We start from the raw sequence: 24,552 nt of genomic DNA, 5'->3' as shown, positions 1-24,552 counted from the left end.
GTCAGTCACTGCTAGCTCAGTTTCCATCCATATATATGAGAGGTATTTATTATTATTATTATTATTATTATTATTATTATTATTATTATTATTATTATTATTATTATTTCAGGATTCTGGGACACAAGGATTTGAATCCTCACTCAGCCGTGGGAAAATCATGACCTTGTATAAATCACAAGCTCCCAGGATGAAGAAATCTTGTCAAGAAAATCTTGTGGTAGGTTTGCTTTGGGGTTACCATAAAGCAGAAGTGATCTAAACGGCATACAAAAACAATGTGACACAAAGGATGTGACTACATTGGGGCTGTTGTACTTAAAACATATTGTGGCGTGACTCATTAGAAAAGACTGGTGGTTGGTAAGGTGTGAGAAAATACCCTGGACTGTATTTCAACTACATTTAAGTAGAATACCTCTTACTCCCTACCTACTAAGCATGTAGCCAAAACTAATGGTAAGAGAACAATCTGGAGTTGAGAAGTATAGATTGTTCACAAAAAGATCTCTCTCTTCTTGTCAGCCATATAAAGGTACTAGAAGAGTTGGGCAAGTTGTAACCAGAGTTCTTGTAGAAACGATGTAAACGGTTAAAGCATTTGGAGGAAAAATTGTCTGGAATTGCTTCCCCAAAATGAGGGATGATGCAGTTCACTATTAAAGATACTGAAATATGAGGCAAATAGGCAAGCTCCTGTGCTGTTTGTCTTCCCGATGTTTGTGGTTCCTGATAATGAAGGCGATAAAGTTAAACCATCAGTTGCCTCCACTTGTGGAAACAGCAAGAAGAGAACTGTTGTTTTTCTTTTGTTCCTTTTGTGATTCAGCCAAGCAATTGAGGCTTTTGACCAAACCTCCAAGTATCTTCTCTGGTTTCATGGTCGATTTCCTCTCTGGATTTACTGGTAATGGACCCCTGCCATTTGGGGTATGTGGGGTAGGAAAAAGCTTAAATACCAATTTGAGAAAGAAAACAAAAGGTAATTCTATCTAAACAATAAGACACAGTTGGGAAATGTCTTTTTTCACCTTCTAAGTGTCTACATTTAGCTTTTTTGTCCCCCTGGTCTCTAGCTATAGAGAATGCTGCAGTATATTCTGCCTGTTCTTTTTGAAGCCACTCTGCAGTCAAAAGGAAAGGGCAAGCAGTCAGAAGTGCTCTGAAAGTTTCAAATCCCAAAGTTTCACATCTAATAAATAAATAAATACATTACAAGTGACTGTAAAGATTCCTAGTTATTGAATATAGTCTTAATTGAGAGTTTGGGAAAGTTACTTTATGGGGCTACAGTTTACTGAATCGACCAGCCAGCAAGGCCAGCAACCATGTTGATAAGGGGATTCCTAGGGAAGTGTAGTCCAAAAAGTAACTTAAGCTCTGTTTAATTACTTTAATCTCCTCTAGAGGGGTTTTCTGCAGTAGCCCCCAGTGCAGGGACGTAGCCAGGATTTTAGGAAGAGGGGGAGGTTCCAGACTAAGTGCCACCATTATAATGGGGCTTGAGCACGGCAGCGCAGCAGCACGCACCATTCATTTTTCTAATGGAAGGGGGGGCGGACCCCAAGAAACCCCCCCCCCTTGGCTACGTCCCTGCCCAGTGTCACATTGTGCCATTTGTTACAACAGTTTTACAAGAGAGCATGTGTGTGCGTTGTGTCCCTTCAAGATGTTTCCAAAGCCCCAAATGCTGCCTGGGAACTTGCTTTGCTCCATACCCCCATTGCTGTTCTGAAGAGTGCTTGGGTTGGCAAAAAGTAGAATAAAAATGCTTAGAAACATATAATTGGAAGAGACTACAAGTGCCATCCAGTCCAACCTCCTGCCATGCAGGAAATCACAATCAAAGCATCCCTGACAGATGGCTATCCAGCCTCTGTTTGAAGACTTCCAAGGAAGGAGACTCCACCACTCTCCGAGGAAGGAGTGTGTTCCACTGTCGAACAGCCCTTAGTGTCAGGAAGTTCCTCCTAATGTTGAGGTGGAATCTCTTTTCCTGTAGCTTGCATCCATTGTGCCATGTTCTAGTCTCTAGAGTAGCAGAAAACAAGCTTGCTCCCTCCTCAATGTGACACCCCTTCAGATACTTAACCAGGGCTATCATATCACCTCTTAACTGTCTCTTCTCCAGGCTAAACATACCCAGCTGCCAAAGTCTTTCCTCATAAGGCACGGTTTCCAGACCCTTCACCATTTTGGTCACCCTCCTCTGGGCACGCTTGCATGGGAGTATCTGCTAGTCACACCTAGAGCCAGAGAAACACACTTTTGCCAGAAAATTATCAATTGCACATTTTGACTGTTGACAATTCGATGGCTTTCTGTGTCTTGTCAATTGCTCCCACCTACTTTCCATGTGTGGCATAGTGGCTTGAGTGTTGAACTACAAGTCTGGATGACCAGTCACAGTCTGTCAGCCTCAGCAGAGAAGGCAAAGGCAAACCTTCTCTGAACAAATCTTGCCAAGAAAACCTCAAGACAGGTTTGCCTTAGGGTCGCCATAAGTCAGAAATGACTTGAAGGCAGACAACACACATACACACAACCCTCCACAATGCTTTCCCATGCCATCCTAAGCCCAGCTGAGTTGGGTGAAGGCAAGAAAGGAAGAAGTAATAAACATTTTGGAAGCATAGTAGCATTCACCAGGTGGCTCACCAGTACATCTGCAATGTGCATTAGAAGAGAGACAGGTGTCCACTCAGAAGCTGGAAAAATTACTTTTCGACCTACAGTCCCCAGATTCCCGTCTTCAGCAACTGCCTAGAAGATTCTAGGTTACTGCCTAGAAGAAAGTAACATTTCCCATTCTTGCCAAAATACATCCTGCAGGAGCTCATGTTACAAAGGATGGAGCGGGGAGGTTTGGCAATTTTGGGATCCTGTGTTCCAGCTTCCCTGCGCCCCCCAGCCTTGGTGCCTTGGGGATGATGACAGTTGTAGTCAAACCCATCCTGCGATAGGTTGTTTAGAAGACGTCCCTAAAACGTGACACTGCAGGTGTATCCACACTGTGGAGATAAAGCGGTTTTACATCACTTTAGCTGCCATGGCTGCATCCCACAGAATCCTGGGAGCTGTAGTTTGGTGAAGCAGCAAACTCTCTGACAGACCGGGCTGAATCCCACACCAAACTACAAATCCCAGGATCTGACAAGATGCAGCCAAGTCAGTTAAGTGGTATCAAACTGCTTTATTTCTGCAGTGTGGAAGAGCTGTGATAGGGAGGTACCCCCAGATAACCTTGACAATGCTGTCAAATGAGATCGTTCCTGTGCCTTTTGCTGGAATAGTAACAAGGGCTATAACTTGAGTCATTATAGAGTCATTATAGAGAGTACAGATGATCTTCACCTGTCTATGTATAGCTCGAATCAATTTTTGAGCCTTCATAAGGCTAGCTTTAGTTGTGAGTCTCTCCCTCCCTCCTTTACTCACTCTTTTCGTTAGCCTTCTTTTCTGTTGTGTTATATTTGTGTTGTTTGATTCAATACAGTTTGTATCATTTGCTGTTTTGTTATTGTGATTGTCATTATTGCTATGGTTTATTTTGTATCCTTTGTCTATATTGGTTTTGTATACTTTTGTTATATATACTGTAAACAAAGAGAGATAAAGCTTATTTATAATAACCTTTGTTGTTGTTGTTTTTGGTCTTTTCAAATCCATGGTTTCAACACCTTTCACTCCTGCTCCCATCTAGAAACTGGGAAGATTCAGTTCTTGCAAGTCACACTCTCTCAGCCTCAGAGGATGGCAATGCGAACCCCACTGAAGAAACCTGGCAAGAAAACCCCAGGCCTTAAGGGCTGCCATCAGTTGAAAACACACAACAACAACAACAACAACAACAACAACAAAACTTTGCAGTGATTATTCCAGCAGACCATCAGTTTTCCACCTCCCATGAGCCAAAATACCCTTTCCACAGACATTCAAATGAAAATGAGGTACAATAACACCCCAAATCCCCCAAACTGCATTGCCTTTATTGGTCAACCAAGATGTGCAAAACACACGGCACAAGGTTGCGAAGCTCCACTGGCTTCTTCGTCAAAGGAGTTAAAAGCCAAACAGGAGGAAGAAAGAGAAAATGTTGTTATTATCTAGGAAAGCTCATGCTGCCAACTTCTTTCTTTCAGTGAAGCTCAAAGGAGGAGGAGGAGGATGAGGATGATGATGATGATGATGATATCCAAATGCATCTGAGGAAGCAGGCTTAAGCCTAGGAGAGCTCATGATGTCCACTCCTTTCAGTTTGTCTCAAAGGTGCTGCAAGTTGTCGCTAAATAATAATAATAATAATAATAACAACAACAACAATAACAATATCCAACTGCATCTGAGGAAGCAGGCTTAAGTATAGGAAAGCAGTCCTTCTGCCAACTTCTGAGTCTCAAAGGCACTGCAAGGCATAATGATGATGATGATGGTGGTGGCACCTAGTGCTGCCCTGAGGCCCCAAGAACAAGTCTGAGGAGGAGGCGGAGGAGGAGGAGGAGGAGGAGGAGGAGAAGCCGCCCTTCCCTTTCCCGCCCCCGGCTTCCTTCCCTCAGGAGCGGCGCTGTGGCCAAATAAACCCCAGATCATGGCTGAAGGAGGGAAGGAAAGAAGGAAGGAGGGCGAGGAGGGAGCCCCAGGAAAGAAGGCGGCGGGGAAGGAAGGAGGGAGGGAGGGAGCCCCAAGGGACCCGCCATTTCCCCCTCAGGTAAGAAGGAGGCCAGGCGACAAACGGCCTCTTCGCCTCAGTGGCCCAACTACATTTTTAAAATGATGATGATCATTGTTGTTATGATTATTATTAGAGAGAGAGAGAGAGAGAGCCATCTTGGCGCCGTTGGGCGAGTCACACTCTCTCAGCCTCAAGGGAAGGCAGCTGGCAAACCTCCCCTCGGGAACCTTCCTTGCCACGTCGCTTGGGGAAGCATTTAAAAAGCCCCAAAAGGAACTTGCCCATAGAGAATCATTGGGGGAAACTTGCCCATAGGAAAACATGGGGAATGTTTGCCCATAGAGAATAATGGGGACTATTTGCCCATCGTGAAACGTAGGGATGATTTGCTGCTCTTCTTGTCTCTCTGGGTGTGTTGTTGTGTGAAGCTGCAAAACCAGTCGCCACTTCCCCTTTTTGTCTGGCCAACTGTGCTTCAAGTGCCTTTGAGAGATGTGGATGGGGGATATTGCTGTATGTTGTTATATGTCTATGTGAACTTTAGTATATGACTGTGTTTTATGTGTCAAATTTTGAAATGTTAATTAAAATTTATTTTGTAATTGGAAAGATTTGAATAAAGAAGGGAGCAAATACACACACACACACACACCTCTCTTTCACTCTCTCACGCTCTCTCTCTCTCTCTCTCACACACACACATCACCCAGGCACACCTTCTTCCTCCCCAAATGTCCACTTTGGGGCATTAAAAGCAGCAAATCTCAACCCCATTTTGGATTTTTGTAATAAGAAAAAGGCAAAGGGAGTGAAGGCTGGGTGCCTTTGTGCTCTTTAGCATCCTCCTTGTTCCCTTGAACCTGGGAGTCAGTCCATGGTTTGGGAAGAGAAACAAAATGGAGAAGAAAAATAATATGGATGGGACCCTTGGCTAAGGGGAGGGGAGTGTCACTTTCCCAGCTCTGAGTATAGATAGGCTGTTTCTCTTTAAAACGGATCTCTAATTTCAGTTCTTTACTTCTGAAATTTCCTCCAGGTAGAAACAGCATTCAAAGGAGACCCGTAGTGTACCATATTGATGATGCCCCCAGACTCTGAAACGATGGGATGATTTATCCTTTGAACATTCAAGATGGCTTTCTTCATGAGCCCAGCAGTAAGAGGTCTTCAAATCTGCCAGAAATCTAGTTGGACCCTTCCGCAATATTTATACCTATTTGTTGTTGTTATCCACCCTCGAATCGATCTCGACCCATGGCGACCCTGTAAGTGAGACATCTCCAAGACTCCCATTGCTCCCCTGCTCTGCTCAAGTCCTGCAAATTCACACTTGTGATCTCCTTAATAGAGTCCATCCATCTAGCATGTGGCCTTCCTCTCTTTCTGCTTCTCTCCACCTTTCTTAGCATCATTGTTTTTTTCCAGTGAGTCATGCCTCCTCGTGATGTAGCCAAAGTACGATAGCCTCAGTCTAGTCATAGATAGATACACACACACACACACATGCTGCAGAATCCTTGTTGGACTCTTCCACAAGATTTATACCACATGGATAGATAAATAGATATACAAATACACACACACATATTTATACCATGTGTGTGTGTGGTGTCTATAAATACACACAGATACACAGATATATATGTATGTGTGTGTGTGTGTGTGTGTATGCTACAGAAACCTAGTTGGACCCTTCCACAACATTTATACCCCAGATATACACACACACACACACACACACACGGAAGCAGTGGCTTAGTGGTTAAGATGCCAATTCACTGGTGTGATTGCTGAAATGAGCACCGCCCCCTACAGTTGGTTGTGACTAGACATTCATGTCAAGGGACTACCTTTACCTATATATATGGTATATATATGTTTCAGAAACCTAACTGGACCCTTCCATGACATTTATAACCCTCCCCCCCCCACACACATACACATGGAGTGGCCTAGTGCTTAAGACGCCAATTGTGATGATCAGAAGATTGGAAGGTTGGCAGTTTGAGGCCTGAGTGCTGCACAATGGGGTGAGCTCCTATCATTAGTCCCAGCTTCTGACAACCTAGCAGTTCAAAAGCATGCAGGTGCAAGTAGATAGATAGGTACCACTTCGGTGGGAAGGTAACAGCATTCGGTGCAGTTATTCTGGCCATATGGCCACTGGCTTCGTCTTCGGATAACACTAGCTCTTTGGCTTAGTAATGGAGATGAGCACCGCTCCCTACAGTTGGTTACATCTAGACATTCATGTCAAGGGACTACCTTTATCTTTTCCATATATATATCTATATCTATCTATCTATCTATCTATCTATCTATCTATCTATCTATCTATCTATCTACAGTATATATATATATGGAACAGTCCAGCTAGGTTTCTGGCAAATTCAAAGACCTCTTCTGAACTCATGAAGAAAGCCAGCTTGAATGTTCAAAGCATATATACGTGTACATGTATTTCCATTTCCAAGAACGTATCACATCAGGCATCTAGAACCTAAAATATTGAGTATTTAGACCCCTACATGAGTTTTAAACCATAAGTTTTTTGTTTATTTTTTGTTCTGCATTTCCAAAAACATCACTTGAAGGCATCTAGAATGTAAAATATTGATATGTAGAGAGATCTTATAGCTCCTTTGAGACTAACTGAAAGAAAGAAGTTGACAGCATGAGCTTTCGTAGACTTAAAGAAGCAGGAAGCATCTGAATAAGTTGACTTAGGTCTAGTTGCTCTATCACATGGCGAAAAGTGATGGGAGCATAGCGGGATACTTCCATCACTATCGTGCAATTGCTTGAAGATTATCAGACATCGCACAACGTTGCCATAATTGTGGCGTTATCCCACGAATACAAGAGGAAAGTCATGCGAAAGAAAAGCAATGCTAAAATTACTCTTTATTTGCGGGATAATGTGATTATGGCAATGTCTGATAATCTTCAAGCAATTGTGTGACAGTGAAGGGAGCATCCTGCGATGCTCCTGTCACGTTTCGCCAGGTGAAAGAGTCCTAGGAAAGCTCATGCTGCCAATTGCTTTCTTTCTGTTAGTCTCAAAGGTGCTACAAGATCTCTTACATACTGATTCTACAGACTAACACGGCTTTATCTTTTAATTCTCAAATATTGAGCATTTAGACCCTTCCACTGCTTCTATATCATAAGTTTGTTTGTTTGGTTTTTGTATTTCCATATCACTGAAGGCATATAGAGCCTAAAATATTGAGCATTCAGACTCTTCATTCCACAGCTTTTATACCATAAGGTTTTGGTTGGTTGGTGGATGGGTTTTTTGCTTGTTTGCATTTTCAAAAATGTATCACTGAATGCATCTAGAACCTAAAATATCATTGGATCCTTCTGTGACATTTGTAATATCAGATTCATTTGCAATCCAAAAGCTTATCACTGAAGGCATCTAAAATCTAAAATGCTGGTTTTGATGCCTTAAAAGGTAAAGGTATTCCCCACTGACAAGGTTGTCAAGTCGTGACCAGCCATAGGGGGCGGACAATCTCCGTTACTAAGCCAAAGAGCCAGCATTACCAGAGGCTACTCTGTGATCATGTGGCCAGCATGATTGCACAGAACGATGTTTACCTTCCCACCAGAGTGATACCTATTTATCAACTTGCATTTGCATGCTTTCAAACTGCTAGGTTGGCAGAAGCTGGGACTAGTGATGGGAGCTCACCCCATCATGTAGCACTTGGGCCTCGAAATGCCAACCTGCTGATCTTGCAATCAACAGAGTCAGCGTCTTAACCACTTGAGCCACTGCATCCCATTTTGATGCCTTAAATGATACTTTTTCCATTAGTAGTCCTGTTCATGTAGTCCTGTCAGTTCATGTAACATTAAAGTACATCTTGTAAAAAGGTTCACATTCAGTGTATGTGCCACAACATAAACATATAACTTAATAGAGCCTGTCAACATTCTTTTAACACATGATGTAATGGTTTGAGTGTTGGACTATAACTCTGGAGACCAAGGTTCAAATCCCAGTGGGTGACTTTGTGCAAGTCACATTTTCTCAGCCTCAGAGGAAGGCAAAGGCAACCCCCCTTTTAACCAAATCTTGCTAAATAACCATGTGCTAGGAAATGTCTTGAAGGCACACAAGAACACAGCCGGATTAGGATTGATATATTGATTGCAATGGGAGTTCTTATCAGGGTTGCAGTTCTTTACATGCCTACCTGGAAGGTGCCGCAATAAAGGCAGTAAGACTGGCTTCCTGGTAAATGCATTGCAAGCCTGCATCACTCCTTGGAAGTAAATCCCACTGAAATTAATGCGCATGCACTGTAACTATGTTTAGAATTGAAGTATCCCAATCTTCTGTGTATTTCCTTAAAAGTAAGCAGCACTGAATTCACTGGAAATTATGTGAGTATTTCATTGGAGCCTCAGTATTTAAATATTTCATCATGGGCTCGCATGTTATAGTGGAACCTGTACAAAGCTACTGTTTGGGATTATAGCTCCCAGTATCCCACAGCCAGCATAACCATTGGGTTTTCTGAGAGTCTTGGTCTCCCAAAGAAACTTTTCCAAACTTTGTGTAGTATTATAGCAACTTTTGAATTAAATTCCAGATGATGTTTGTATTTTCATACATCCTTATGGACCCACAGGATGTTCATTTGTGATGTTTTTGTACCTTGAGAAACAAAATCTTTGAAGAACTATTTAGTGCAGGGCTAATTTTGTTGTTGATGTTGTTGTTCCTTCGGTCATGAATAAATAATCTGATCTCCTGGAGAATGTTTTCTGAAAGAGCCACTCTCTGAGTCAAGGTCTATTTCATTTCACAGGGGCCACCCACTTGCCTGTCTGCCAATCAAAACAGATTCTGTTCGTGGGATGGCCCCTCTTACTGTGATAAAAAGGCAAGGTTTTTGAAGCAGAATGAGTCAATAGCAGTAGCAGCAGTGGCGGTGGCAGTGGCAGCAGCCAGAAACATAAGATCATGAAAAACCCTATGTATGAAATAGCATCGCTGCTACTGGAAAAGTTTCTTCTGCTTTCCAGACTCCTTGGTATGGGCTCCAGCACTGAGGAGGAAGAAAAGAAAAAACATGCTTCTTATTATGACACAACCTACTTCAAGCCAGGAGATTTGTTGGAAGTGCCCCGCACTCTGTTCATTCATTTTGGCATCTACCTGGGTGACAACCGGGTGGCCCACCTGATGCCGGACATCCTGCCAGCTCTCACCAGTGACCAGAAGCAGATCCAGAAAGTGGTGACCAATAAGAGACTCATCTTGGGCGTCATTGCTAAAATGGCCCGGATCCGCGTGGACACAGTGGAGGACTTTGCCTATGGAGGCTCTATTCTGGTGAACCACATGGACAAACTTTTCAAGAACCACATCCTGAGTAATGAAGAGGTGGTCAGCAGAGCAGAGAAGATGGTGGGTGCCACAGACTACAGCTTGCTTTGGAACAACTGTGAACATTTTGTGACCTTCTGCAGATATGACTCTGCGGTCAGCTTCCAGACTGACAAGGTAAAATGTCATTGTCCAAAACTGTTCAGACAAAAGGAGCCAGTCTTGTCACTGTGAGACTCAATATTGTTTATTAATAATATATTTCTGTATGGATTTTCTTCCCAATGTCTCCCTCCTAAAACAGAAAATGAGATATATAATTAGGCAGGGGTTTGTTTAGGGGAGAGGAAAGAATCCTTGCTTGATCGTTCTTTTATCTAGAACAGCTTGGAAATACTACTTTTTTTTGAACTACAGCTCTCAGAATCCCTCTCAGTCCAAAACAGGAATTCTTCCAAACTCTGGCCCCTAGTAACAAACTTTGTTAGTTGACAACATCCTTCATATGATCTGTTGGATCTAAGTCCCAGCTTGCTTTGCTTCTTTCAACAAAATGATTATCTTGACATTTTATGTGCCTCTCTAGTCAGGATAAACAAAAAACCAAAACAAAACTCACAAAAAAGCCCACAACCCAACCTCTTCAGACTGTCTGGGAAATGGACAGAGTGCTTGATGCTGCTGAGAAAGCACAGGGATATACTGTAACTCAAGTCATCTCCTGTCTGAACATGGATCCAACCTAGAGCTATTCTCTTCCAAAAACATTTAAACAAGACCAATCTCTGTTGAAGATAATCTCTTGTCTCCTTTTCCAGCTGGAGGAGTAAAGGCAATATTAGTTCAAAAGCACTTTTAAGAAAGGAACATCTATAAACACATTCTCTGGTCAGACTATAACAGTGCTGAGTGCCACTGCTGTAGCTTCTGCGGTTGCGTTTCTTTGAGACTCCCTTGAAAGTTGGCAAGCCATTGTTTTAACAGTGAGCTCTTCTCTTCCTGCTTGAATCACTGATGTGCCATTAGCACATTAACAGTGAATAGTATTTTGGTCTCTGACTGCTAATAGCCATACTAGGTGGGATATTTTTCAACCACCTTTCCACCTAATCAAGAGTCTTCAGATAGAAAGTGGAGTGTAGTACTGTATATATAATGCTGCTTGCTTGTCTGTAATTACATGAAGGCTCCAAGTCCCTATCTACTGCTTCTTTTGAAACTTACACAGTCATCCCTCCATATTTGCGGCTTTGATATTTACAGATTTGATTATTCACGGATTTCATTAATATGTTCTTTCTATGACTGTCTAGGTCCTCCAGTACAACTCTGTGGTCAACTTTAACTAAAAGTTGCACTGAAAAACCATTTGTAGCTACTCCAGTGCCATTCTATGGTCAGTGTATGTTGGACATTGACCACAGAGTTGCACTGGAGGACCTAGACAGTCCTAGAGAAGTGTCCTCTCAGGTAAAAACAGTGTTTTTGTTATTTGCGGTTTTTCCATATTCATGGAGGTCTTGTTCCCCTAACCCTAGCGAATATGGAGGGACAACTGTACCACCTATGCCACAAAGGACATATGTAGGATGGTCCTTCTCTTCTTTTCCCATCTTCTCCTTTAGTGTGAGAAAACTTTTGATTCCTCTGATTAGTAGAAGTGTAATTTATTTATTCTTCTGATTAGTTTAAAAGCAGAGCTTTTGTGCAGTCATTTGAAGCATAGCACCTTCCACAAAAGTAGATGTGTATGTGTTGACCATATATGTGTGTGTTTATTCCAAAATAGTAGTGCAATACCTTTATTGGGCCAACCAAAAGGGCACAGAAATGTATACATTTCTACGAGAACGTGAGATCTCTTCATCAGTTAAGATCTTATAAAAGTGAGGGGGATGTTACAAAAAAGACAGACATGACTTCCACTTCATGACTGTTCCCACCCCTTCCTACTATTTGTAATATCATGCCTGATGAAGAGATCTAAAGATTTCAAAAGCTGGAACACTTTGTTTCCTTTTGTCTGTGATAAAAGCATAACATTAATAATATGTGTGTTGGAGCATCCGCCACAGATTGTTAGCCCAACAAAGTTTTATTTAAACTAAAGCCTTGGAAAAGGTTATTTGTTTGGGTTTTTGTACACTGTGATTCACAGAATCCTTTAGACAGCATAGTCAAATCAGTATGATGCTTTTATTAAACCAAACAAAGGGGCACAAAAAGTATGCCACCTTTTGAGATCTCTCAATCCCTTTCTTCAGGCATAGTGTTACAAAAACGCATGAGAGGATAGAAGAGTCATAGTTGTGCTGGTTGTGTGATTCTGGGACTTGTAGTCATAATTTACAAGCTTGCCACATATAAATCTTACTCCTAAATGTAACTAATGTCCAAAACACACTGCAGCAATAATCCAGTTTGACACCGCTTTAACTGCCGTGAATCAGTGCTAGGGAATTCTGGAAACTAGTTTTTTGAGACATTTAGGCAAATTATTCTCTGTTAGACAGCTCTGGTGACTCAATGCTAAACTACAATTCCCAGAATTCTAGCACTGACCTAGGACAGTTAAAGTGGTCTCAAACTGAATTATTTCTGTGATGTGTTTTGGACCTAAAAACTCTTTTTCTTGTCAAATGAAAATGAATGAGACTGCATTGTGAACTGTTAATGCAGCATGCTTTGGCACTATGTAGTGAGAAGGGGTGAGCCCAGCTTTCCAATATTTTGTAATGTTTATATGGTAATGCAAACAGAGATCAAAATAGTTATTTTTGGACTACATTACCCAGAGTACCCCCCAGTCAACATTGCAGCTGGTGGGATTCTGGGAGATGTAGTGATAAAAATAACTTTCCCCAAACTTTAGTTTCATCCATCTGAATTAGTTGCTGCTAAGCTTAAGGTACTGGACTGTAAAGGGATGGTGGTTACTAACAGCAGAGTGAAATAAAGGTACATTTGTGCAGGGTTTGAGGGCAGCAGGAGCATTGGCCCCAAGTTAACTCAGGGGCATGCTTTACAAGCAGAGCTTGATGAAGTCTGCAAAAGGAAACATGTCAGATTTATTTGGGTCTCAAGCAAATACTTTGCTGTAGTGGAGGCACTGTTTCTGGGTGGCTAATTAGAATGGAACACATATTAGCTCTCTGTGCTCAGTGTGGGCAAGAAACAGAGCAAGGGCTTTTTGCTTGAATTTCTCCTTTTATTTTTTTAAAATATTGAATCTGTGAAATGCCAATGACGTAGGTTAAGTCTGCCAGGTCTCTGAGAGACAAGAACAGATTTTAATTGGTGTTACTGTTTAGCACTGCTCATATAACAGGGTTTTTGTATAATGCTTCAATAGGCTAATAAATAGCTTGGCTGGAAAAAAAGCGCAAACCTTAAACCCTTAAGCCCCCCGGTTTCATTTTTTTTAAAGTGCATGCTTCCCTAAGAAATAGGACAGCTAGTTCTGCAGCCTTCATTTATTCAGTTTAAGCACACTTTAATTAGTGCACACCACCATACTATTAACTATTCCAAGCCCCAAATTGGCTATCACTGTGGACTGGCAGACTGGTCCATATCCAGCACTTGAAAAATTCCCAGAACCACCAGCAGCCATTATGTGTAGGAGATTCTGGGAGTTGTAGCCCAAAAGTAAGTTCTTCAAGATCTGCCAAAGAGTATCGTTTTCTATTTCACCAGCATGGTGTTGTGGTCTGAGTGCTGTGCTAGGACTCCAGGAGACCAGGGTTCAACTGTGCTCAGCCATGGAAACCCACTGGGGACCTTGGGCAATTCACAATCTCTCAGCCTCAGAGTAATGGAATGGCAAAACCCCTTGGAACAAATCCTGCCAAGAAAACCCCATGATAGGGCTGCTTTTGGATCACTGTAAATCAGAAATTACTTGAAGTAATTCCAGATCCCATTCCAAATCAGTCTCCTGATTAAAATATTACAAATATCACATTGGGGGTCATTTTGTCCTGAAACCACAAATAAGATCTGGTGGGGAATAAGAGGGTAACTAAAAATAAGAGAGTACACAACCAAATGCTAGTCTCCTTGCTCATGCTGTACAGCAAGGAGGAGGGGACTTTGTCCTACCAGTTGCTTCAGACTACAGCTCCCAGAATCCCAAGAGAGTATGACCGGTGCTTAGAGATTATGGGAGATATAGTCCAAAACATCTGAAGGGCTAACAGCTCACAGTGTCATTTACTGAGTGGTTTTCATTTTTTTCTTTACTTTGAACTCTCAACTTTTCTGTTCTGATCTTTGCAGTTCTGTGAAACAGTGAAGATGGTAATTCGGGACCAGAGGAGCGTTCTTGCTTCAGCACTACTGGGACTGGTTTCTATACTCTGCATGGGCCTTGCTCCATCCACTACTCTCCCTACCATCATTATTCCCTTCATGTTGTGGATGGCTGGTTAATGAAGTCACCAACGCTTATTGGCAGCTGTACATAGGATGTATAATGTATTTATGAAAGCTCAAAGTCCTTCCCAATGTTTTGTGAGCTGAGGAGAATGTGACTTACAGTTGTATCCTTATTTAGATGTAAGATAAACCAGAATATGGTGAACAAGTAACAGCTTACTGTGTAAGCTGCCTGATTTTGTGCAAATCTTTGCAGAAAGCAACTTCAGCAATGGATTCATGGGGTTTACTGCCAAGCAAATGTGCATAGGTTATACACTCAAAAGTAAACTCTGCTAAGATTGGTGGGATTAGTTCCCCAAGTAAATATGCATAGGATTGGAGAGTGGGTGTAAAATGTGAAGAATTATCTCTTGGATATAGCTTAAACCAGGCTTTTGAATCCTTAAATGAGTCTTCTACAGCCTAGCAGTCTCCAGATGTGCTGAACTACAGCTCCCATCTTCCCTAACTAAGATGTCCATTGGTCAAACTAGTTGGGGATGACAGGAACTTAAGGACAAAAGAAGAGCTATGCTATATCAGATCTAGTGCAACATCCTTTTTACACCAAGGGTAGGAATCATTTAGCCCTCTAGATGTTGTCAGATGGCAACTCCCAGTAATCCTCACCATAAACTACACTGGCAAGGGGTGATCGGAGTTATAGTCCAACCACAACTGGAAGAATACACGATTACCATCCATGTGAAACATGTCAGTAGGACATGGGTGGAAAAGCACCCTACCTTTCATGCTCCCCAGCAACTGGAGGGATACCAAGCCATCCTGAGCATTAGCCAGTATTGATTCTAAACTCCATGAATTTGTTTATAAAGTTATCTTCTTTAAAGTCATGTGAATTGCAGCCCATCACAACAGTGAACATTGCAGTTTAACTATGTGCTATGTGAAGTAGTTCCTTTTCTCCACCACTCACCATTCAGCTTTAGTGGATGACCCTAGGTTCTAATACGATGAGAAAGAAAAGGTTCTTTATATCCCCCTTGTCTACATGATGCATAATTTTATAAACCTCTTTCATGTCTCCCCGTACTCACCTTTTTTATAAGCTAAACGGCCCCAAACAGTGTAACCTTTCCTCATAGGGAAGTCATAGGCCAACACATCTGGGATGAAAATGGTGCCTTAAAACAGACAAAAAGCAACAAATGGCCAACAGAGACATGTGTCTACTATACAGTATCCTTTTCAGTTGTATTTTGAAAGGTGATGTGCTGTAGCTTACATGGAGATCATGAATATTAAAAGAGAGGAGGAAAACCCCAGGTGTGTCATTATTGTTGTGTGTTTCTATCATTGCGTGGTTCTAATCACTCCCAACTGGATCATATCTAGTCTTTCAGTTTCCATAAAGTGGGAAGTTGAATGCATCAAGAGCATTTCTCCTTAAGTGACACAGACACCTCCTTCCATCCTGTCTGGTTTGGGTGCTGCAAAGTTGACCTTGGTATTAAATGTCAATGGCTCCCAATTTAAGTCATGGCAGCGGGCGCTTTTGAAGCCTCAAGGCAAGGTTGGCATAAGTGGCTAAAACAAAAAAACAAACAAATAAAGAGCATTCCATGTTTGGGGGAAGATGAAAGGGAGCGGCCTGGCTCTTTTGTCTTTTCTTCACAATGAGATCAAGTAGCATGGAAATAAAGAAGCTATTTTATGACTTCTAATAGCCCTGGTCTTTGTCACTAGATTGGGATTCTCCTGTCGTCATTCTGTCCAGGGCCAGACATCCTATGCAGCAAAACCTGGGAACACTACTTTTGCAAACTACTACTTCCCAAAATTCTCAGACAGCATGGTCACTGGACATATAACCTGGGGGATTCTGGGTGTTGTAGTCCAAAAATATCATTTCAAGTAGTCATAGCCAGTAGACAGAATGAAACAGCTCCCCTCAGGATAAGGGAATTATGACTGTAATTGGAAAATGGGCATATTTTTCCTACACATGTTTACATGGAATGGAATGCAGTGGGATAAGATGTGCCAGGGCAGATTAGACCAAAGGTTCATTGTAGTCCAGGATTTTTTTCCACTGACAAGCCAAACAAATACCTCTGGGAAGACCACAGGGAGCATAGGATGGTAATTGCTCTCTCCCACAGGATGGGAGACCTCAAACCCCAGGGAGCTAAATGTTGTTCTCAAGGGTTCCCCAGATAGCCATGCCTTCTCTTCATTAACATCTGGTGGTTTCCCAACTTATGTAAAGGCTTTTCACAATAGTAAAAACCTGAAGGCTCCTGTAGGCCTGGTACACATGCCAGGAGGTTTCAGTATTTGTTGCTGTGGGTATTTTGAACAATCATATGATATTTCTGTTGTCCTTGACCAATAGTTGGAATGTTGGACTATGACTCTGTAGACCAGGGATTGATTCTCCTCTCAGCCATGGAAACCCACTGGGTGACTTTGGATGAGTCACACTCAGCCCCAGAAAACCCCACAATAGGGCTTTTAAGATAAAATAATCTTCCAAGGTGGGAACGACTTGAAGACAGCAACCATTTTCTGACAGTTCCTGGCACTAGCTATATTTTATTCCCACATCTGAGTTTTCTTTTAATTTCAAGTCATATCTTAGTAATGTCTCTTCTCCTTTCTTTTTCACCCCCCTCTTAGAGTTGGAGATCATCAGTGAGTCAATGAAATGCCCCATTTGCCCTATTGTGCTACAGTTCTAAGACAGAAGATGAAAGGAGAAGAAACTTTGTTCTCCAAACCACAAGATCACCTCAGTAAACCATGCCCCCCCCCAGTTAAAAGACAAAAACACTGCAAGTGTCCTTGTGCAGATCCAAGAAATTGCTACACACAGCCCACCAAAAGAATGGAGCAAGTGGATGTGGAAGTGGAAGTGACAACAGTTGGCAAATCCCAGCATATTCTGAGACCTCATGTTTTAGTTTGGAAGTGCCCTGGAATGATTTTTCTAGGCTCAGTTACTGGCAGTAAAAGCTTGAAGATAAAATATGCTGGCAATTTTTGGTCCAGCCTTGTGCCTTCATCTCCACTCACCATTGAAATGTAGCTGTCAGTAAGGTATCTAAAATTGTATTGAGTCCTTGAGCTGAAAGAGGTATCTTACCTTGGTCTCCTGACTATGACATATTGCAGGGATCCTGGACTGCATACTGTCATTGTTGCTAGTTACCACTGGTTACATCTGATTAAACCTGTGTATGAGTAGGCTGCATGACTATTCTATTTACACCTACTTGGAGATGGGGGTTGTTATTTGGATTTGCTGAAAAGGGAGCCGTTAACCAATGGGGGTGGTGGTGGTAGCATACTGTTTATTGTTATTAGTCAAAGATCATTGGGGTTAAAGTGAAAGTTAATTTTTCTGAAACACATTTGGGTAGTTTTACTATTGCTTCTCTTCCTCTTTGTTCAGTAGATCAGACAATGGAGTAGTGTATTCCTTCATCTGAACTCTGCCAGGACAAGCTGGGTTTGGCAGCCTCAGCATGGTTCGACTTAAAAGCTAAAAGTAGATGACTTAAGGCAAGGGGAAATTTCCAAAGAGGAACTCCTTTCCAGACCCCTACCCTCCATTGAGCCCACAGAGCCCCTAAAACATTTGTCTCATACATTTAAAAAAGTTATCTTTGGGGTTCACAGTTCCTCGCCAGTGTCCATACTGGGGGGCTATTTAGGGAGCTGCAGTCCAAAAAGAGTAGCTTTTCCAAGTGCTAGTTGGACCCAGCTCATCCTCCTCTATCTTTTCTCTACTTTCCTTATCTTTTTTTCTTGCTCTCTTGTTCCCTTTCCTCCAAAACTCTATATCCCTAGAGTAGTTTTATGGCACACTTCTCTTGATTAATATAAAATAATTTTCTCGTAATAATTTTAGTTGAATTTGGAAATATTATGCGCAGAGATTTGTGAATTTGAAGGGGCAAGTATTTCTTCTTCAGTTCCTCCCCTCCATTAATTTAGATGCACTATCACCCATTGTAGAATTAAACTGAATGCTATCAAGAAAACAATATAGTTGCTTATTTATTTCTTTTAAAATATTTATATCCTGCCTTTCTTTGTGGGATATCAGGGCAGCATACAGTGTAAAGACTTTAAAACACTTCCAGATTAAAACCATACATGATTTAAACAAGATAAAAACATCTTTAAGCAAAGCAATAGTTAAAACAATTTCATAAGAAACAACAATTTAAAACCATATACATAGAAGTAAATTAGTCCCTGATGGCTTTAATAGAACGTCATGTTTTATGTTGGTGCCTGAAGGAAACCAACACTGACACCAGTTGGACCTCTATTGGAAGAACACTCCACAGCTGAGAAGATGCTCTTCCATTTCTCCCATAGCTTATTGTTCCCACTGGTTTGACAGGAACAGTGCTTTGGGGAAAGAATTTAGCTCTTCCACCTCAGGCACCACAATGTCTTGGGCCAGCCCTATTTAAGTCATTTTTAATTGGGTCACAACAAAATCCTTAAAACGGAGTACTTCATCTTTAAAACAGAAGGCTGAATGGGGCAGTTTTTATAGACACTCAAGCTGAATAGTCACACAGTCTTTTATTTCACTATTTACTGAGCCTATACATGCTGCACGTTGTGCTTTCTTCTCCGCCCAGGTTATGGAGGCGTTGGTGATTTGCTTGTATTCAATCAGTACAGTATTTTGGAATGTTTTGAAGCTATGAAACAATGAGAGTGTGCTTTTTTTTTTTTTTTTTTTGCCTGAAAACTTATCTGGTTTGGTTGGGGGGAAAAGCACAACCAGGACAGGCACTTGGATTGGTCAAAAACAATGATGGACTCTTCCACTTAAGCCCCATTCCCACAGCAGTAATAATACTAAAATAAAATGGGAAAACACCATTCTCAAGGCAGCCATCATCACACCTTCTTTCATCGGTACTACCAGGGGTGCTGCCCCATTGCATTCTCTTCCTGACTTTCCCTTAACCACACCTCCCTGCCTTATGCTCTACCCAGCATGTCTTTAGGGTTGTTGTTTTTTAAATCCCCACATTTCTGTGCAATTCCAGAGCTCTGCTATGGTGACTGAAGTCAAAAGAAAGAAAGAAAGAAAGAAAGAATGAATGAAATGTCCCCGGGGTAAAAAATTAAAGACACTAAAAGTAATCTGGAATAGCGAAGGGCTGGGGAGGAGAAGGAGGAGAAGAGACTCACACCGTGTGATTTGCAATCACACAACTGCCCTGGGAGCAATGTTTCACACCTGGGGACTTGCCAACTTGACAGATCATTGACGGGTTTCCCCCATCAATAAAAAGGGATGGGTCAGGGATGACACAGCTACAGGTTAGAGGTGTGCGATTACTATAGCCAATGCTGCTTCTTTCCTGGTGTAATTACAGTTTAAAAGTCACATGTAGTAATGTCTGATATACTGTATCATCAGTTTGGGAAATGTGCAACAAAAAAGAATGGTAGGTAGTTAAATAAAAACAACAACATTTCTTTGCCCAACAGTTGCATCTATCCCTGCTACCTTTCCTTTTCCTGTCTCAGACCCAACCAGCAAACTCCTGTGGTCCAAGTGGGGATGGGGATTGCCCACCATTATGGGAAGCAACATTTGTCATCCCCGCTGCTTGGACTACACACTGCTGGTGAACTCAGCTTACACTAACACTATTGATTTCTTTCAGCATTGCTAGCTCATTATGAAATCTAATGGTTGGAAATTATTAAAGCCACACTTGGGAAAGCTATCAATAATGAAATGTTTCCTGGGCACAGTTCTAATTGACCCAGACTGCATGGCCACATCTATACTACAATTTAAAGTACCTGTCTATCTATTATGCTGTACAAATTCACATGCTTGGTCAAAAAGAGTAATCAAATTTGGCATCTCATCTAATGGGAGACAGAGCTCAATGTACTGAGAGATGGCCATTTGTTTTATTTCTCAAAAATTTAAAAAGCCCAATGTATTTCTGCCTCTACCAAGTTTGACTTCTTCAGGGTCTATACTTTAAACAGAAATTTCTGAACCTGTATAAGACACTCTCCAAGGAATTGGACCATTGCTGGAGAAAGTGAGAGGCAGTAAGAAAAGAGGAAGGCCATATTACAGAAGAACTCAAATAAGGAAGCCACAACTCTGAGTTTGCAAGGGCTGAGTCAGGTTGTTAATGGCTGGGGTTCATGGAGGTCCCTCATACTTAGGCTGACCATAATTCAAAGCCACTTGATGGCAAATTACAACAACAAGATACAGTGAACTACAGCGTGACTATAATGGCTGGGTGATGGCAACTGTCATCCGACATTTTATAATAGTGTAGTCCCTGCATTAAGCCACTGAAATTCCCATAATTGCTCACCATTAGCTATAGCTAATAAGATATGTAGGCTAAATGTATCAGGATGTTGCCCATGTTGGTATGTGTCTGTTTATATCAAACTGAATATTCCATTTAGGTTGTTTCCATCTGAGCACTGACTTCAAAAGGATTAAAGTGTATTTTCCTCATCCACATCACATTTTCTAATCCTGTGGTTCTCCAGAAGTTTACCTTTGATTTTCCAGATGTCCTGAGCTTTAAGTCACAAAGGTCCCCACCAGTAAAGCCAAAAGTTACAGAAATGAAAGTCCAAAACATCTGGAGAACAAAGGCTGAAAACCACTATCCTAATATAAATTATCTGCAGGTAGCTGAACTTTGGCTTTCGTAAGATATCTGTGCACAATACTAAGGCAGTTAGTTTTAAAAGTGAGGTGATTTGGATGCTAACAGTTGGACGAAATCTGGAAAAAGCAAGAATCTGATAGACGTAGATTTCTAGAAAGTGGTTCATGTTGTTATTATTATTATTATTATTATTAACCTTTATTTATGAAGCGCTGTAAATTTACACAGCGCTGTACATGCAATCTTTTTAATTAGACGGTTCCCTGCCCTCGGGCTTACAATCTAAAAAGACATGACACAGAAGGAGAAGGGAGTGGTGGAGGGAAAGGGTAAGAGGTCCAGCAGTTCCTCTCTACCTCCAAGGCCTGGACCAAGGGAGATGGACTGGAGGGAGGGCTTGGCTTCATAATGGATGGTTAATCTTCTTCCAGGGAAAATACATACAATGAACTGGATTAGGGCAGATGTGACCTTTAAGATGTTGAATTGCAACTGCCAGTAGCCCTAGCCAGCTTGCCAACAGTACAAGATAAAGGAAACTGCAACATCTGGAGGAGTGCATGCTCTTCATCCCTGGATTAGGGACCCCAGAAAGAATTGCTGATGTATTCTCATCAAAGAAGGGGAACTTCCTAACCAAGCCTTTCCCATTTTTTAAGATGCAAATTCTATCCTTGTGCACTCAGTTCTCTTTCTTCGGGATGGGAGGTGGGAAAGGAACCATCAGTTGAGCATGCCTGTTGATGAAAGCCTTAAGTCACCCAGGGACTGCACTGAGGTTTGGTGATCCAAAATTTGTTAGAGCAAGGAGTCACTGGTTGAGAACATTGCCTTCAAAAGAGCTTGGAAAAGGGTCTACAAGTTCCAGAATCGTGCCAATGCTGCAGCTTTTACACTTGTATTCCAAAAACTATCATTTCCAAGCTATGATCTCAAAACACCATTAGTGACATAAGAGCATCTTGTTGGCTGGTATCTCCTCCTTTCTTTGCTCACTCACTCACTCACTCACTCACTCACTCACTCTCCCTCCCTCCCTCCCTCCTTTTTTAACATTGCAAGACCAAGCCAGCTGTGGGACAGGCGGCAGTTTGGACAAGTGGAAAGTGGTAGCAATAGGAGGCACAGACACGGTCTTATTCAGAGACAAAAGCTTCCCTCTCAATGAAATAAGATTTTTTTAAAAAAGATATCCAGAGGGCTTTGTGAAATGAACAGAAGCTGCTGGCAGAAGCATGGGGTATAGACTAATGCAAGCAAGAGAAAGGCATAGAGAAAGACTGCCATACTGAGAATAAAAGGGAGACTGGACTTCGCTTCTATTACAGAATCTATGGTCCTGTCATCTTCCAGATTAGATAAATGGCCTCCATCAATCACCCTTGGCAGCTCTGGGAGAAGCTGGTGGGGTGGTGGGGGATTTGCTTAGCTCCTGAAAGATATTAGCCTCCAACAGGGGCAGCATTGTTGACTTGACAGAGGTGCTTTTTTGTGAAAGGAGTTGCTAGGATTTAATCATTTGCATAATGGCTTATTGTCTTCACAAAACTTAACCATGTGTCCTTCACTTTCTCAGATGATGGAAACGAAGACCAATCACTTGGGTGGAGCAGACAGTTGTCAGTCAAACAGAAATGTGTAAAGGAAACAAAGTAGCACAGCCACTAGAACTTGCTCTTCTCCATTAGCATGTGGTAGAATCAGTGTATACTGGATCATACACTCATTTGAGAAGAGCTGGAATGTTACCTTCAAGATGAATGAAGATAATTATATGATGAAGCCATTCATAACTGAATAATGGTAGGATGATGCTCCAGCACTGCCCAGTTCTGGGTGGCTTGGTTACATTTATTATACTTTAAAGTAATTTCCCAAAAAGTGCATATGAATGTGCATTGACTGAGCATAGGATTTGATTTAGAACCTGGTTTAGCAGTTTGGAAAATTGATTTCAGATTGGTAGAATTCAAAGGTATAGCCATGTTAGTCTGTAAAATCAGTATGAAAAGAGATCTTGTAGCACATTTTAGACTGACTTTGAGTTAATCTGAAGGGTCCTGTCTGAAATCCATACTGATTTCAAACTTATGTGCCTTAAAGAAAAAAAAGGGGGAGGGGGTATACTTAGTACATACGAGATATAACTGAAGCAGCCCTTCTGTGAAATGTCTTTATTTTTTGTAATTAAGTGTTTATATTTATTTTATAATAACAATACAAAACAAACAATTAATGCATAAATAACAAATAGCCTTGGAGATCTATGTGTAAACTTGCATAACAGCTATCTTTTGTGGGGTTATAGCAGTAACAAAGTCCTAAAGACCTCCCTCATATTGGAATCAAAGTATCTTTCCAAAGAATAGCTTGATGAGTGGGAGGTCCGATAGCCAATAAGTTGGTGTTGATGTAATCAATAAAAACTGACCAGTCATTAAAAAAGGTGTCCAGTTTCTTTTGTTCATTACAGAGTCGAAAAGTACAGTATAAGAAAGCTTTTTGAGTAACCAAGTGTCCTAAACTCTTTTCCATCAGTCACTTAGCTGTTTTCCAGCTTCTCGCAATTATATTCCTAGCTGCTGAGATGAGAAATGTGATAAGCTTATGATGTTTCAGATGAGGCCTGGAGTTTTTTAAAAGAGAGATCTGCTGATAACATTTTTATTTTGTTACAATAGTGGATGAAGTTTGAGGGGAAATTTGCAAAATAGGTGCACAATATTTTGTGCAAGCATAGCCTTTCCACTTTGGGGTTTACCAAAAAAAAGGGGAAAGAATAAGAAGGAGATGTGTTTTCTGTGCAAGATAAATGAAAAACAGCTCAAACTTTTTTTTTTCTTTTCTCCTGGATTGATACCAACTGAATATGCAGTGATGGAGGAGAGGAAGAGGCAGAGGGAAAAGGTCCTGAACAGAACTAGTCTTATTGTCTCCCCAGCCATAAGAATTATGCTGTGAAAACAATTTCAACATTTCTGCTCTTGGGATAGGGAATTAGCAAAGAGCACTAAATACTGTCTCATTTCTACAGTATCTTACTTCAAAATCTTGTGCTAAAATCACTGAGATTAGAGAGCTGCCAGTTACAAAACTATGTGATTAAATGGTAGAGGAGGCGTCCTGCTTCTGTTCAAACATATACTTCAGTGAGTCCCCCTATGATTCAGACATCTCCCAGATCTAACCATCAACTAGGGGAAAACAAACTGAAGTTGAATCCAGACAAGACAGAGGTGCTTAGGTGCATTGTTTTTAATGCGTGTCAGTTTTACATGCTTTTAAAACAGCTTTATATGATCTTTTAACAAAGGGGTTGTTCTCACTGGCTTATATACCGGTTTACAAATCGAATCCAAGGTGTAGTGTTCCTACTGAAACCTGAATTAACTCTAGAACAGTTCTAGATTAATCCAATATCGTTTCTACTACGATTCGAATCTGATTCGATTTATAAC

At 41.4% G+C, this 24,552-nt stretch overlaps 1 protein-coding gene across 6 annotated transcripts; it reads left to right on the top strand.

Moving 5' to 3' along the window:
* The first annotated feature begins 4,562 nt into the window (after positions 1-4,562).
* LRAT (lecithin retinol acyltransferase) lies at positions 4,563-23,522 on the top strand. Of its 6 annotated transcripts, none has more exons than XR_006104224.1 (5): positions 4,563-4,708; positions 5,709-5,937; positions 9,499-10,196; positions 14,298-17,498; positions 22,671-23,522. XR_006104224.1 is itself a non-coding variant. In XM_042470012.1 (5 exons), exons 3-4 carry the CDS (start codon positions 9,654-9,656, stop codon positions 14,448-14,450), a joined length of 696 nt encoding a protein of 231 aa, XP_042325946.1. In that variant the 5' UTR covers positions 4,563-4,708; positions 5,709-5,937; positions 9,499-9,653; the 3' UTR covers positions 14,451-14,495; positions 17,079-21,376. The 6 variants fall into 6 exon arrangements, 5 of the variants coding, with proteins under 5 accessions (XP_042325946.1, XP_042325947.1, XP_042325944.1 ...); XM_042470012.1 differs by lacking the exon at positions 22,671-23,522 and having other exon boundaries at positions 14,298-14,495; positions 17,079-21,376; XM_042470013.1 differs by lacking the exon at positions 22,671-23,522 and having other exon boundaries at positions 9,716-10,196; positions 14,298-21,376.
* Positions 23,523-24,552: the final 1,030 nt, after the last annotated feature.

The sequence above is a fragment of the Sceloporus undulatus genome, chromosome 5 (assembly GCF_019175285.1).
Source record: "Sceloporus undulatus isolate JIND9_A2432 ecotype Alabama chromosome 5, SceUnd_v1.1, whole genome shotgun sequence".
NCBI classification, from domain to species: Eukaryota; Metazoa; Chordata; class Lepidosauria; order Squamata; family Phrynosomatidae; genus Sceloporus; species Sceloporus undulatus.
This window is presented reverse-complemented; position numbering and strand designations above follow the sequence as displayed.

Excerpts from the sequence above, each read along its gene's own strand:
- LRAT (XM_042470012.1), top strand. The coding sequence starts at position 9,654 with ATGAAAAACCCTATGTATGAAATAGCATCGCTGCTACTGGAAAAGTTT. Across the intron at positions 10,197-14,297 it reads TCAGCTTCCAGACTGACAAG|TTCTGTGAAACAGTGAAGAT; the intron begins GTAAAATGTCAT and ends TGATCTTTGCAG.